The sequence below is a fragment of the Triticum urartu genome, chromosome 7 (genome assembly GCF_003073215.2).
Source record: "Triticum urartu cultivar G1812 chromosome 7, Tu2.1, whole genome shotgun sequence".
NCBI classification, from domain to species: Eukaryota; Viridiplantae; Streptophyta; class Magnoliopsida; order Poales; family Poaceae; genus Triticum; species Triticum urartu.
Window position 1 is genome coordinate 662,549,817 of NC_053028.1, and position 14,505 is coordinate 662,564,321.

Sequence of the window (14,505 nt, forward strand, 5' to 3'; positions counted from 1 at the left end):
AAGTGTCAGTTCAGTGCAGAGTAAATTGCACAGAACCACCAATTTAAAGGTTAGATTTATGAAAAACACTACAATATTTTTTTTTGCAGAAAACATCATATTTACGGTAATGTTTTTGCAAAAAACACTGATCAGCGGATTTGGCTCTGTTAACTGAGGTTATGACAGATGGGACCCATTTTTTACCTACGTGGCATAAATTTTACACATGCACCCCTCTCTTCTCCATCTCTCTCCCCTCTCTGTAAAAATTAAACCGCCGCCGCCTGCCGCCCACCACCGCGGCCCGGGATCCCGCCGCGCCACCACAGGTTCACCGGCTCCACCGTCGCGCCCCACACCGGATCCGGCGACATCCGCTTCCACCTCCGCACCCCACAGCAGATCCGGTGACATCCAATTCGACCTGCAGCCAGAGCGCAAGGCGCACCCGGAGCCTCGACCTGCACCCGGAGCCTCAACCCGCAGCCGGAGTGCAAGGCGCAGCCCTGCAGCCGGTGCCCAAGGCCCTTCGACGGCGGCGGCACCAGCCATACCTGGTTCCCTAGCCGCCAGCGTGGCCCTTCGCGGGCGCCCCGACGACGGCAACAACACCTCGACGTGCCCCATGACGGCACCTTTGACCACGTCGTTGTCGTGCTGCTGCAGTACCCCCGGCTGCCCACGCGGCCCTTCGGCGGGCGCCCCGACTACGGCGACAGCGGGGCGACGTGCACATGCTGGAGCTCATCCTGGTCGCCCCAAGATCCAAATCGGGCTCGCCCCAATCCATCCAAATCGAGCTCGCCCCAGCACCAAGCCGCCCCAAGCCTCCATGGGCGCCGCCCCAGCCAGCGACGAGAGCCCATGGACGCCGTGCTACTGGTTTTATGCACGTGGGGGGCTGATTGTGATTTTGCATTTTGATTCATGGGTGTATACATAAATTTCTAGGGATTACTTTGTGAATTTAGATTAAAACCCATTGGCACGAAATGTGATGCCACGTAAGCAAAAAACGTGACCCACCTGTCATAAATGTGCTCAAACGAGCCTAATCCGCCGATCAGTGTTATTTGCAAAAAGATTACCGTAGACATGGTGTTTTCTGCAAAAAAAAATTTATAGTGTTTTTCGCAAACCTAACCTTCAAACTGATTGTTTTGTGCAATTTACTCGTCAGTGCAGGACGATCTCAGTTTGCTGTCCTCCACGAGACCATGAGCTACCCAACAATATACTTCAGCATCATCATCCCATAAAATTTTGACTTCATCAGATTCTTAATGCCGCCTAAATGATTCCACTTTTAGCTTAGCAGCTGAGCGTTCCGGTGTTTCACCAATCACCATCTCCTGAAATTTAATCGAGCAGTAATGTACGCTCATAATATGACTCGTTAACAAAACAAATTCAACATCACGCCAGATAGCAAGCAAAATCAGGTAGCGAATCAACCTGTGGTTGAGTTGGTTAGGTGGACAGTGGTATCCCCAACCCAACAGGGTTCAAATCCTGATGCTCGCATTATTTCTGAATTTATTTCAGAATTTCCGGCGATGTGCTTTCAGTGGGAGGAGACGTTCCCGTCGACGACGAGATGCTCGCATTATTCCTGAATTTATTTCAGGATTTCCGGCGATGTGCTTTCAGTGGGAGGAGACGTTCCCGTCGACGACGAGGCGCCTACGGCGACTTCGTAAATCTCAAGATGATATGCCGGCTCAGTCTCTCGAAGGTGCTCATAGGGGTAGGGTGTGCGTGTGTGCGTTCATAGGGGTGAGTGTATGCGCGTGTATATGAGCGCTTGTGTCTGTACTGATGCTCAAAAAAAAGCAAGCAAAATCAGGTTTAAATCACTTGATTTTGACGAGTATATATAGCCAGAGCTAAATCACCAAGTTTGATGACTTCGCGAAATTACTGTTTCTTTTCAGATAAAAAAATCTCTACCACCTATTGGGAAGAAAATGTTCTCCACCATTCAAGTTCACATCCAATCATTAAATCACAGCACAGACACAGCAACAGCAGCACCAGTAAAGTATAGAGGACCGGGAGAGGCCCAGCAGCGCATAATTATTCTCCCTCCACAGTTTGGCTCAACACGGCCCAATAGTTGGGCCCGAACAGAAGAGAAGCAATCCTTCCCTCGGAAACAACCAGTTTTTTCTCGTTATTTCTGGGACTCTGGCACCGGCGGACAACTAAGTACAGAACAAATATGAGGAGCATTGACAGTTTGGTTTGCTTATATTATAATCTCTTCAAACTCTTCTTCCTCGCATCCATCTTCTTCTTATCGACGGGGACTTTCACGGCCAGTGGCCCGTCCTTCCTGGGCGCTGCCGGTGCTCCACCTGAGACAGCAGAAGGGGCAGCGTTCCGATCCTGTGAATTTGGGTCAAATGCTTTTGTGCCGGTAGAGGTCGATATTGGTGCAAGAACAGTATGAGGCTGGCCCTTATTCAGAGCTGTCATTGACTCAGAGATAGCTCCACTCTTGGACTTATTCTTGGGTCTGAGAGCATGGATACTGGTATATAGCCTGCATATGGAGCACAATGGCGGGATCAGTAACTAGCTACAGCCGCGCCAGATGTTTCGGTAAGAGGTCTGGTCTAACTTGCCACAGACAGTAGCAGTAGGTGGCAATCTAGGTGTTCACATTGTTTTGAATACAAAACCCTAGCTCAATTTTAACCAATAAATAAGAAAAGACGTGAAGCACCGCATCACACCATGCTGACAAAATGAAGTTGAAGATTACTGACCTGGCATGCCGTGCATACTCCTCATAGTTCTCAAGCAGCAACTTCCCAGCTTGTTCATTCAGGGCAGATTCAGGAAATGGCTCAATCAGGAGGCATCTCACTACCTGTCAGCAAGCAATTTATAGTAAGTCCACCACATCCTATGCAGGCAGTTCAAACTTCTTCCATAACCAAATACTAGAAAATGCTTACAAAACAAATCATGCACTACAACAACATGGGTTGTTGTGTGTTGAACTTCAAGCTTACCAGCAGAACATGCCTTAATCCAAGGCTAGGATTCCAATCCTTCTTCAATGTGTTAACACATATCTCACCACTAGTTGCAATATTTGGATGGAAAATTTTAGTCGTGAAAAACCCTGCAGAAACAAGACCAACAGACTTTCAACTAAAGCTCTACTTCAGGAACTAAACTAAAGTATGGACGACAAAGGAAGTCTGACAAAATGTCTACCTTTTGGAGGTGACTGAGGGAAGTCACGAGATAATATTAGCTTCATCCGGAATATTCCATTCTCATATGGGGTTCCAGCTGTACATGCCCAGGTTCAGATTAAGAATGCAATATCAGAAAGTAGTGTAATAGGAAAGAAACGCAGCTTTGAGATTTCTTTAATTTACAAAGCCAGAAGCCGCAAGCTCCAACTTGACTAGTGATGAATAAAAATGTGACGGAAAGACAAGAATAGAAAAGGGCACCATCATGCAAGTAGCAGAGCATTAGCACATAACTTATTGGTGCAAAGCACACAAGATGGGAGGTGTAAAGCAATGTATTGTATCCTGACAGAATCTTACCAGGGCCCTCAATATCAGCAAAAATAGTGGCGAAGTCATCGTCATTAACAATAACTTTGATCCCTTCTGGAGGTGAGTCATCAAGGTTCTTCAGTTCTTTAGCCAATTGCCTGATGACAGTTGGTGGGAGGTTCTCGTTGGTCGCCTTCAGTGACATGAATTGACCATTAGAATAATGGAAGCTCTTGAACACTCAAATCTGAAAAAAGTTATTCTCACCATGGAAGCCATAACAGCAGACAGCTTTAAGATGCTCGTTTCGCTAGGTGCTGACTTATTTTTGGATGTACCCTTTAATGACAACAAAGCCTCAGGACTGTGCAAAATTTGTGATCACCAAACTGAACCTACAAGAAAAAGTATGTAGGAGATCAGATAGAATGAATAGGTATAGAACAATATAAAATAAAGATATTTCAGAAAATTGAGTGTGAAATTCAATCTGATACCATGAGAGGGGTGGGGGGTGTTCTGCTTTCATAACGGCATATCTTGGTAAGAAAAAAGAGCACCTTACATGAACTGTACTACTACAATTATTGTTGTGTCGATGTCCATAAACTTACCAAACATAATCTCAAACATTCAGATTGCGAACAACCGCTATAAGTAACGACTTAAGGCCACTACATGATATATGACCAATGCCTGCAAGCGGTGATTTATGCCCCCAAAGTTATTGCAGTACTATTAGTTTATGAAGATGCCATTTATGCAGCCTACTTTATCCTCTCTGACTATCATGCCCGTTTGAACACAGAAAAATTATTCCAGCTCAATAAAAACTCAACCAACAAGCACTAGCACTCGTGGCCTTTTTATTTATTAAAAGAGACAACTGATCACCACGGGGAGTACATGCCTCGAACCCGGGTGGGCTGAGCGAGCACAGAGGCTGTTAGCCAACCGCGCGACAATCAGTTCTTAATGATTCCAACTGCAAATATCACCTTTTATCCATTATTCCTAGCACCGTATATATGCAAGTAAGCGTGCTCGCACGTGTTAGGCGCACGTGTGGACAATATGCCCAGTAACTCGATGCTGCTAAACGACGGTGCCGCACGTGTGAATGAAACATCAACAACTTAATGCTGCTAAACAACGGTGCTGCACGTGTGAACGATACATCGGTAACTTTATGCTGCTATGATAATTGCGTTAATTTCGTACGGAGATATTTACGCGGGTGATTTATTCAAAAAGGAACCATCAACTTCTGCCCGCCCTGTTTTCCCCGCCATCCGTACACGGCGCGCCGCGCCCCCTTCCCCGCTTCCCACCAATGCGCTATCCTGCACACCACTCCAGACACAAGCACACACGACGATCGCTACATCCGGGGGCTGTTGCCATTTGACCTTGCGTTCCTGCATGATCAGAGGACCCAGATGGACCTTGCTAATTCCTAACAAACAACAGAGGCGTTGTGTATTTACTCTGCGCACAAGAACTAGGACGAAAACAGATCGTCCCTCCAAGAATTCACTGAGATGTCTCCGCTAACGAACGAGATCGGATCGGATTAGATACAGGACCAATCGGTCGGAGCAGGCAACCAGCGTCTCCTACCCACCCTACCACCACCAGGACGCGAAGTGAAACACCAGCGCGGAACCGAACGGCACATCCATCCTGCAAGGCAACTCGACTTCTCATCGCTTGCTTACCAGGTACCGGACAAGTCGTCGGAGGAGACCGCCGCTCGCCGGATCCGCCACGGGGAGTCGGGAAGGGGTCGGACGGCCGGGTGCCGCGGCGGGGAGGGGAGGGGAGAGGGAGAGCGGTTGAGGCGGCGGGCAGCGGGGGAGGGCTTGTGGGGAGGATTGCGGCGAGGACCGGCCGGCGGCGGTGGGGGGCTCGTCGGCGGGGGAAACCCTAGGCTTCCGATTTGGGGGAGGCAGGGGCGGGAGGGGGGGAGAAGGAGGCAAGTTAAAAAGTGACTGGGATTTGAGAGGGACTCGACAGCCGACCGAGATCCGTCGGGGGGATCCGACCGTTGACGTCTCGTGGGCCCCCTCCCGGGCTGGCCCAGGATCCCGTGTGTGTCCCGGCCCGTCTCTGCCGACGCAGCGGTGGGCCGTACGAGGGCCACGACCCACGAGCACGAGGGACACCCCTCAAAAAAATACGAGCACGAGGGACTACCCGTCAAAAAAAAATCAAAAGATAAAAACGGGCACGAGGGCCTGTTTGAAAAAACGAGCACGAGAGATTTTTTTTCTAAGAAAGAAACAAAACCGAGCACGAGTGACTGGGCGTCGTGTCGCCTCCCAAAGCTTTTTTGGACCGCAATATTTGACGAACACTGGGGGGTTGGCATTTGCGAAGGTTGCAAGTTCTAATATCCGGCTCAGTATCTCAAAGGTGCTCATAGGGACAACATGCGTACGTGCGTGTGTTCATAGAAGTGAGTGTATATGCGTGTACGTGAGTATCTGTAATTGTTTTGTGTTAAAAAAAGATCCACCCTCATCACTTCACCTGCCAGTTTCCCAAAGCCTTTTGAAAGTTTTCCGACCTCTTATCAAACACCATCTCGAGCAGACTTGCGTTTCCATCGTTATCTTTCAGCATGTCTCAGTCACCTTCGCTATTGTAGTGAACCACAAAAACATTGTCATTGATGTCTTTTAATCGAGCATCGCGGTGCAGACCCACGCTCTTTGCATAGCCCTTTTGAAAGCATGGATATTCAAGGGCCTTGGCGTGCATACGTAGCCCACGGCCGACCGCTTTGGAGTTTTGGGCAGATCCGGTCCAGAATCAGCGAAGAACGAACCCTTTGATACCTTCTCAGTCAAAACTACCCCCCCCCCTCCCCCCCAGCCTTGCTGAAAGGTTTGTAGCCTCCTCCAAAGATTTGCCATCAATCGGAGATCTTGGGGAATCCCTGCTTGTGCACACATCTATCGTTTTTTTTTTCCAGAGTTGATGTCTTCATCGGAGTAGTCACACCTTGTCCCGCCCGCGCCTCCATTGAGATCCCCTGCGGAGAGGAGAACACCCACTAGCTAGTGTCATGGCCACACATGTCGTAGCTTCTACACCGCAGGAGAACCGACCACATAGGAGAAACCCTAACCCTAGGCGCTGCCTACCGACGCCTCGACGATCACCTCTCATTCGCCGCAAGGTTTAACCCGTGGTGGGCCTGCATTGCTGGATGATCTCGACACAACAATTACTCAGCTCTAACTATCTCACAACAACGAAAAAAAGGAGCAGCGACACAATTCATCAATCAAACAGGAATCCAGGTCAGCAATCACAATCCACAAACCCCATGTGGTAGCCCACGTGCTGACGGTGAACAGTCGTATTCTCGGAAATAAAAACAGTGAGCAGTGCCACCGTATCAACTTTTTAAAGAGCCGTCCGCGCTGAACAGTAGCTTCGTTCGCCATGCACGTCGCTCGACTGTGCGCGCGTGTGGGTGGTCGCCGCCGGTTCCCAACTGGCCAGCACTGTTCTCGGCCCGAGTTCAACCAAATAGTTGACCCGTGTCACTGCGCCGGACGGTGAGATGCAGGGATGGGACAAGCCAAAGGTCCCATGCACGTGTCGGTTGAAACTTGGATCTAGTATTAGCTCTGGGCCGGAACTGGAATGATGAATAACCCCGCCGACACGTAGTACGTACGTACGTACGTGCGTGCTTATTGGTGAGATCTGCAAGCCCTTTTTGCTGGTGAGCAGCCATTATGGTCTGCAGCTCCGCATTGCGTTCTTCTTGGAGCACACTGCGGGAACACAAGGTATGTGGTAGTGTGGTACTATCCACCTAATATCCTGCGTGCACATGCTCTGTTTAATCCGATCTTCGCTCACTCGGATATTATTAGTCCGAATCATTTTTTTAATAATGGAATAGAAAGTAGTACCAGTACTAGAAAAGTTTATGTCAATTAATGCCACTGGTCTCTCTTGAAATTTTAACTTTTACTACTATTGCTTCTCGGGTAATTATTATTTTAAAAAATCATTTACCATGTTACGTATTCTTATACTTTTGCATCCATTTAACAGCTTATCTACCCACGCCCCCTCTCACTGACACCTCAGGGTGTGCATTCGGTTTTTTCGGTTTGATTCAGTTCGGTTTATACGGTTTTTGGTTTATACGGTTTTTATACTTCGGTTTATATGGTTTTATACGTAGATACGGTTCGGTTTCGGTAATAACCATTTACTTTCGGTTCGGTTTCGGTAATAACCAAAATAACCAAAGTTGACGCGAATTTGTATACAACAAAAAATTATTTGGTCACACACTTTCGTTCATGACATGTATGTAGGTTAGATTTTCTTGTGAGAAATGTGTACGTAGATTGGGTAATTAGATGACAGCCATGATTTAGTCGTATGTATTAGGTAGCAGCAGATACGAGGGATTAGGTAGGTGTTGGAGGTCCACATGATTTGGTCTTGATTAAATGGCAGTAGATATGATTTATTAAATGAGGGAGGAAGCAGAAAATGGAATGATAGAAAAATCTTGCACATACACGCGGTGATGAGCCCTCAACCCAGGTCAATCCTTCCTTTTTTTGAGCGATCAACTCCCTTTTTTTAGCGACCAACTGCCTGGGATGACACCGCGCGTGGTGGATCGCTAGACAAAGTGGCCGAATGGCGAATGGGCTGGATACTTTGAGCCCAAATAAACATCGCATGTGATGTGCCCTGGTTCTGGTTGGTTCGAGCTGTAGAGATTTAGTACCACCTCGCTTATTGAGCTGCAAATGCTAAATGGTTTCTAGAATTGAAAACTGAAACTGAAACCGCAACCTGAAAAAACCGAAAATTCGGTTTGGTTTGGTTTTTTTGGTTCGGTTTTTGGTTTCCGGTTCGGTTTTGCACAGGGTGACTGACACCGTTGTCCCGGCCGCAGGTTCATCTTTGTCCTCCCAACTTCCTCTCAACCTCTACTTGAAGGCCTTACTGAGCGCCAGAAGCAGCTGGAGAGGATGTAAGAAGCGAAGGCGGAGGATGAGCCGACTATGGGCGAGAAGGCTGACGAGCAGCCGATGATGAGCTCCACGTGTTTGGTTTACAACATGGATATTAGAAAAAACATCGGGTACAATGTAGATGCACACGCACACACCATCACACACACAGTGCCTACTAAAGACCGGGGTCGGAGTTTTGGAGCATCAAGATTGACAAAAATAACCACATACGTGTCACTATCAACGGGAACATTTGAGCACTTTAATTGTGTGTTGCCAGATAAGTTTGTTTTCAGAGGCATCATTGCTAGTGCTTCCTCCTCCATTGAAAACTTATCTGACAAAAATTAACTTGGTAATGTAAAAAGTAAGGGCTCTTTTGATTCAAAGAAATTTTTATAGTAATTCTGTAGGGTTTGGATCATTATGAATTTTTCCTACATACCATCCTTGCTTCGTGGGATTGGAATCCTTAGGGAAAACTCATAACAATTGATTTACACTCTATTTTGAAGGAGAATCTCCACCACTCAAATATCTTCGTGCAATTCCTTTATTATTCCTATGGCATCAAACACTCTTTTAGGGCTCTTTTGGTTTGAAGGAAAAGTAGAGGGAAAATGTAGAAATAGGATTTTACCTATGATAAATAATACTATTCCTGCATTTGGTTTAGAGTAATGAGGCAAAGGAAAAAAATGAAGAAATTTGTTCTTTGGTCACGGTTTGAAAGGAAAAAACATGGGGATAATAACATCTCCTTGGATCTTTTTTCAAATTCTTATGCACAAAGAACGAGACTAAGAGCCTTATTGGCATAATAACATTCTAGCTATACATTTTCATGTGGTTTGCCTTTAGTTTGACCATGTTTATTAGGATTTTTGTGTTTTTCAATTCCTGTAACCAAACAACCAAATTATAGAATTCATGTATTTATCAAAAATTTGACATGCATTTCCTATCATTTTTTTTCTATTGTTATGTTTTTAGAACCCTATGAACCAAGAAACCAAATGAAGTCTTATTCAAATCCCCGTAGTTTTCCAATCACATAGGATTTAATATAGCATGCATTATATTCATATTTTTCCTTATATTTGTGTTTTGAAAACCCTATGAAACAAAGAGGTCCTCAAAATACAGATTTCTCCATTGTCCGTACAAAAAAAAGTTTGGGTGGAGAGCATAAAATGTTGAATTATTGGGCCAACCCATTAATTATTCATCAATAGTTCCTAGGATAAACCCCGAAGCCCACACGTCCCATTCGTGCATGGCAAGAGAGTGGAAAGTTTAATCTCACTCCATAGTGGATGGTGTGGTAGGCTAACATGTAAGCTGGGTTGTTCTAGACACCACTAATTAAGAGCTCGAGAAGAGGCTAGACTCATATGTACATGCATGCTCCTTCTTCGGCCGTCACATCACGCCTCGCCTCACATGTGCGTCGTGTTTTTGTGAACGAGCCAAGCCAAGTCAGGCTAGGAGCTATGTCACGTGTGCGTGCTTGGATAACTACCATGTTCCATGCACATCGTGTTTTGTGAACGTGCAAAGCCGAGACGGGCTAGGACCCATGTCAAATGTACGTGCTTGGATAACTACCATGTTCTAGGCTACCGACACGCTCTTGAGGGGTGTTCTTTTTAGTGTTCTTAGTGATAAGATCATCGATCCTTTCATATGGATGCGCTCGAGGCCAAGTTTGGGGTCTCAGACGCATGCAACAAGTTGTATGTCATGGATAAGATAATTGATGACCAACAGTTGAGCTTAGTCATGAGATACATTCACTTGCCAAGAAACTTGAGCACTTTAATTGTGTGTTGCGATAAGTTTGTTTTCAGAGGCATCATTACTAGTGCTTCCTCCTCCATTGAAAACTTTTGCCACTTCTCTTAAGCACAAGAAGCATGAATTTTCTGTTGTTAAACACAAGAGAAATTATTTTCATACACTCGTACTCCTGCTCCGTGGCCCGCCCCGCCTCACTACACCTCGCATGCATGTCGTGTTTCGTGGACGAGCCGCGTCGGGTTAGAATCTATGCCATGTGTACATGTTGCCTTCTTTCTGCCACGCAAGAAAAGGTCAAAATGTTTTCCACTATTTCCAGATGAATCTAAACTGACGTAAGCGGTTCCACTCCCTACAGTGGACCAGTAACCGGCTCTGGTTGTCTTCATCTCCCTATGGAAGTAGTTTCATCTCGTTTATATGAGGTTTCTACTCTGCCACAAACATGAGATTTTCAACTTGAACTTATGCGTCGACCTATAAGTTTCAAAGCCTTCACCGCGTACCTTGTTCTCATCTCGCTTTCCGGTTAGCACCACGAAGTGATATAGCAAGCCTTCGAAACTACGTCTCTTACTAAGTTACTATCATGTACATGAGAGAGGCAATCAGTTTTCGGGAGTGCTCTTTGCGGGACTGCTGGATTCTCCATCACCTATCTGTGCACGATAACTTGAGCGATGCTGAAATCCTCTTCGGTGACATGCCTTCTGGCGGTGCCGTGAATTCTCCTTCTTCTTCAACGTTGTACATAATTTTTATCCCTTGCGCTAGGGATTGTTTATGGATTTTTTTGGTACTTCCTCTCTGAAAAATATGCGATCATTTAGATCACTACTTTGCGATCCAAACAATCTTATATTATTTTTTACAGAAGGAGTGGTAGATATAATACTTTTGTGATATGTGATTACATGTTTATCATGTGTACTAGTACTTTCGTTCGTTCGATCATCATGTTTAATCCGTTTTATTTATCGCACTTCCCAACTAATTTGTAAGTAGTACAAAATTGCTCAAATATTGAACAGAAGACGCCAACGGCACCACGAGACACGCGTGATGATGCCGAAGCTTGTACGTAAGCCCAGCGCGATAAGGCCGTGCGCAGCACGCACTCACGCTTCATACGCGTCCAGATACATACATGGATGGACGGACGCATCCGCGACCCGTCGGGCGTCCGTTTCCGCTTGTGTGCACGGCGACGCCGGGCGCCGATCGAGCCGCCCCTCCCCGGAACAAGCCAAGAGCTTTCCTGCGCCAAAGAAACCACAAATGTCGGGACACATCCGCAGGCGTTTCTCGAGTCAGCCGGCCACATCATTCGCCCGTCCACCGGCGCCGCCTGCGGACGCACGCACGCACCAACGGCGGCCGCCGGACGAGGTTAAAAAAGCCACGGCGCACGCGCGTGCGCCGTGAGCCAGACGAACCGTGCACGTACCTACCTGAGGCACTAGCGCAGCTGCTTTCTTGTCACGGAGCACTGGGAGGGGAGCTCCGGCACCGGTGGATCTCACCTCCCAACGGCGCGGTGAAATGCATGTGACTCGCCCAAATTTGGCCCAGGCAGCGGGGTCCTCGCCCCTGGCCGCCGTGTCCGCGCTCGTCCCGGTCCCCAGCAAAATGACAGCGTCCGCTGACGGGCGGCGTCCCGCGGTAGGCGCCACGCGGGCGCGCGCGCGCGCTGGCGGCCACTGCCACGGCCGGATGTCAGTGAACCAACCGCACCAGCAGCGGCAGCAAAAGCCGGAGAGGTAGCTCGCGTGTTGGTGAGTGCGTTACTCGCCCTCGCCACCGGCGTTAAAGCCCACCGCCCCCCGCCCCCGCGCCCGCATATCCATCCGTCTTGCAGGCTTGTAGCCAGCCAGCCAAGAGAGCAGAGCGGCGCTCCTGACCAGCACCGCACCCTTCGATTTGCGGCGCCGGGCGAGGGGGGAGAAGGGGTCGACATGGAGGGGTCGGCGGCGGCGTCGGCGTCGATGGGGGCGGCGGCGCGGGCGGCGCGGGCGGGGGCGAAGGTGTGCGGCAAGGAGGAGAAGGTGGTGGGCGTGCAGAAGGCGCCGGGGAGCTGCCCGTACTGCGGCGGCGGGGTGGTGGCCACGGACGTGGAGGCCAAGTGGGTGCTCTGCTTCCTGCCGCTCTGCCTCAAGAACAAGCGCAGGTTCGCCTGCACCGCCTGCGCCCGCCGCCTCGTCACCTACCCCGCCATTGTCCAGGACTAGCTGCTGCTTAATTAGCCTTCTTTCCATACTAGTATTTCATTCTCCGCCCCCCTCGGTTTGATTCTCTGGAGATTGATCCAAGAACTCAAGATTTTCATCCGATGCCAGATCGAACAACCGGAGGTCGATCGATGTGCGTCCCGGCCGGTCGTTTCCCGTGCGCGCGGATCTTGATTTGGTTAGCTGCTTGATTATTTTCTTGATTCCGCCGGAGCTAGAGTAGCTTGCTACATGTTTCTCGCTTCGTCTGGCTACAGTTCTTGTTACTGCTGCTGATGGATGATGCGGTACAGGACTGGCTCCGAATCCGGACGCGTGTGATCTTTGTGGATGTGCCTTTTGACTCCTGCGCGACATGTCTGAAATGGTTTCACATCCATGTGGACATTATAGGAAATCTCGCGATCGAACGCATCATGATGCTGATGCTGATTGCCCTGAGTCTGGAAATAGAACATTCGTGCGTGACCTTCGGTGTAACTGTAGCAGAGTCGTCTGGCCGATCGCCGTAATAATCGACCCTATTATGATTTTAGTCGAGAAGGACAAGAGTAAGAGCAAGAGCAAGAGCATCTACACCCGGGCATCCTAAATCCCTCCTCAAACGCTTGGACGCGCATGCCCGGTTACTGACCAATTAAAGACCAATTTTAAGAAAAATCGATCTAGACGGGCGACACTCCTCGTATTCAGCCCAATATGAGGCGGATATGGTGAGGCGCGTGCGCGACCGGGCCTGTCCGCCATGTCAGACTGACGATGTAATCGTACACGGAATCGTCCGGAAACCCAACAGTCCGACGAGAGTCTCCTCCAATGGGGTGTGAACGCCACGTCGCGCCGCCCCGGCTCGCCGCCCGAAGCCAAATTCGGCTATTTAAGCCAGCCGACGTCCTCCAACCCTAGCCACATCCATCTTCTCCCTCTCTGCGCCGCCAACCCAAGCCCATCCAGCTCTCTCCGGCTCCGCCGCTCTTCCCACGCCGTCCAGCTTCGCCATGGCCCGACAAAAGAAGATGACATACGCTATGCTCACGCCGGAGCGCCGGTTCCAGATTGAGGAGGAGATCCGGGCGAGGTGCGTCGCCCGCATCGCAGCCGGCCTGCCTTCGGACTCGCCGGAGCCGGAGGAGCAAGAGGAGTCGCAGCCGCAGCCGGTTTCAATGGAGGTGGCGGATTCGAAGAAGGACGAGGTGGCATCGGCTGCGGGCTTCGGCATGAAGGACGCCATGGCGGAGTTCGCGGTCGCGCAAGCGGCGGAGATGACGGAGCAGCAGGACATCCCGGAGTCCATCCAGGATGAGGCCTATGTAGATGCCATACGGCAGGAACATGCATCAACCGACGCGTTTTTCGTTGAACTTGACGCGGAGGTGGAGGGGCTGAAGTTGCGGCTGCTGATGTACTTGAGCCAGGCACGGACATAGTGGACACCTTTGACGAGGATTAGGGTAGTATAAATTGATCTACATAGAATTTCCTCGTTTGCATGCTTTGTATGTCCGGGGGCATTTGAGGGCCTAGATTTGCAGTCCGTCAGCGAAAAATGCATATAGAAGCCGAGCTCCATATAGCTCTTTATTATTTTTCATCGAAAAAATTATTTCTACATAATGAAAAAATCTGAAAAAAGTATATGCATGGATGTATATTTGTAGTATACACATATAAAATTTCATGAACACATATGTTCACATTTAATGTACAAAAAAGATAAATACGCAAATTAAAATGGGCTTTTTTCTTTGTTGTTTTTGGGCCAAAAATTTATCTTTTTTGTGTAGCATGCAAATAATATCGAATTACCTAATGAATTTTTTACATACTTGACGAACAGGCATATGTATTTGTATAAAATTTTATTTTTTTGAAACTTTTAAGTATATCTTGATATTTTTTTGGGCAAAACCTCTGCAACGCCACTCTCGTCCGTGAGCCTCCATCTATGCGGGGGATATTTGTAGCACG

The 14,505-nt window shown here is 48.4% G+C and overlaps 2 protein-coding genes across 2 annotated transcripts; one reads left to right on the top strand and one right to left on the bottom strand.

Annotated features, from left to right (window-relative positions):
- Window positions 1-1,968: 1,968 nt before the first annotated feature.
- LOC125523190 (ubiquitin-conjugating enzyme E2 22-like) lies at window positions 1,969-5,476 on the bottom strand. The gene is made up of 7 exons (XM_048688240.1): window positions 5,225-5,476; window positions 3,774-3,901; window positions 3,555-3,699; window positions 3,211-3,288; window positions 3,003-3,115; window positions 2,754-2,857; window positions 1,969-2,527 (listed from the first exon to the last, which is right to left on the bottom strand). The coding sequence occupies exons 2-7, from the start codon at window positions 3,783-3,785 to the stop codon at window positions 2,236-2,238; spliced, it is 744 nt and encodes a 247-aa protein (XP_048544197.1). The 5' UTR covers window positions 3,786-3,901; window positions 5,225-5,476; the 3' UTR covers window positions 1,969-2,235.
- A 6,141-nt stretch (window positions 5,477-11,617) lies between these two features.
- On the top strand, window positions 11,618-12,644 carry LOC125521899. Its single transcript, XM_048686960.1, has one exon. The coding sequence runs from the start codon at window positions 12,265-12,267 to the stop codon at window positions 12,535-12,537; it is 273 nt and encodes a 90-aa protein (XP_048542917.1). The 5' UTR covers window positions 11,618-12,264; the 3' UTR covers window positions 12,538-12,644.
- The last annotated feature ends 1,861 nt before the right edge of the window (window positions 12,645-14,505 follow it).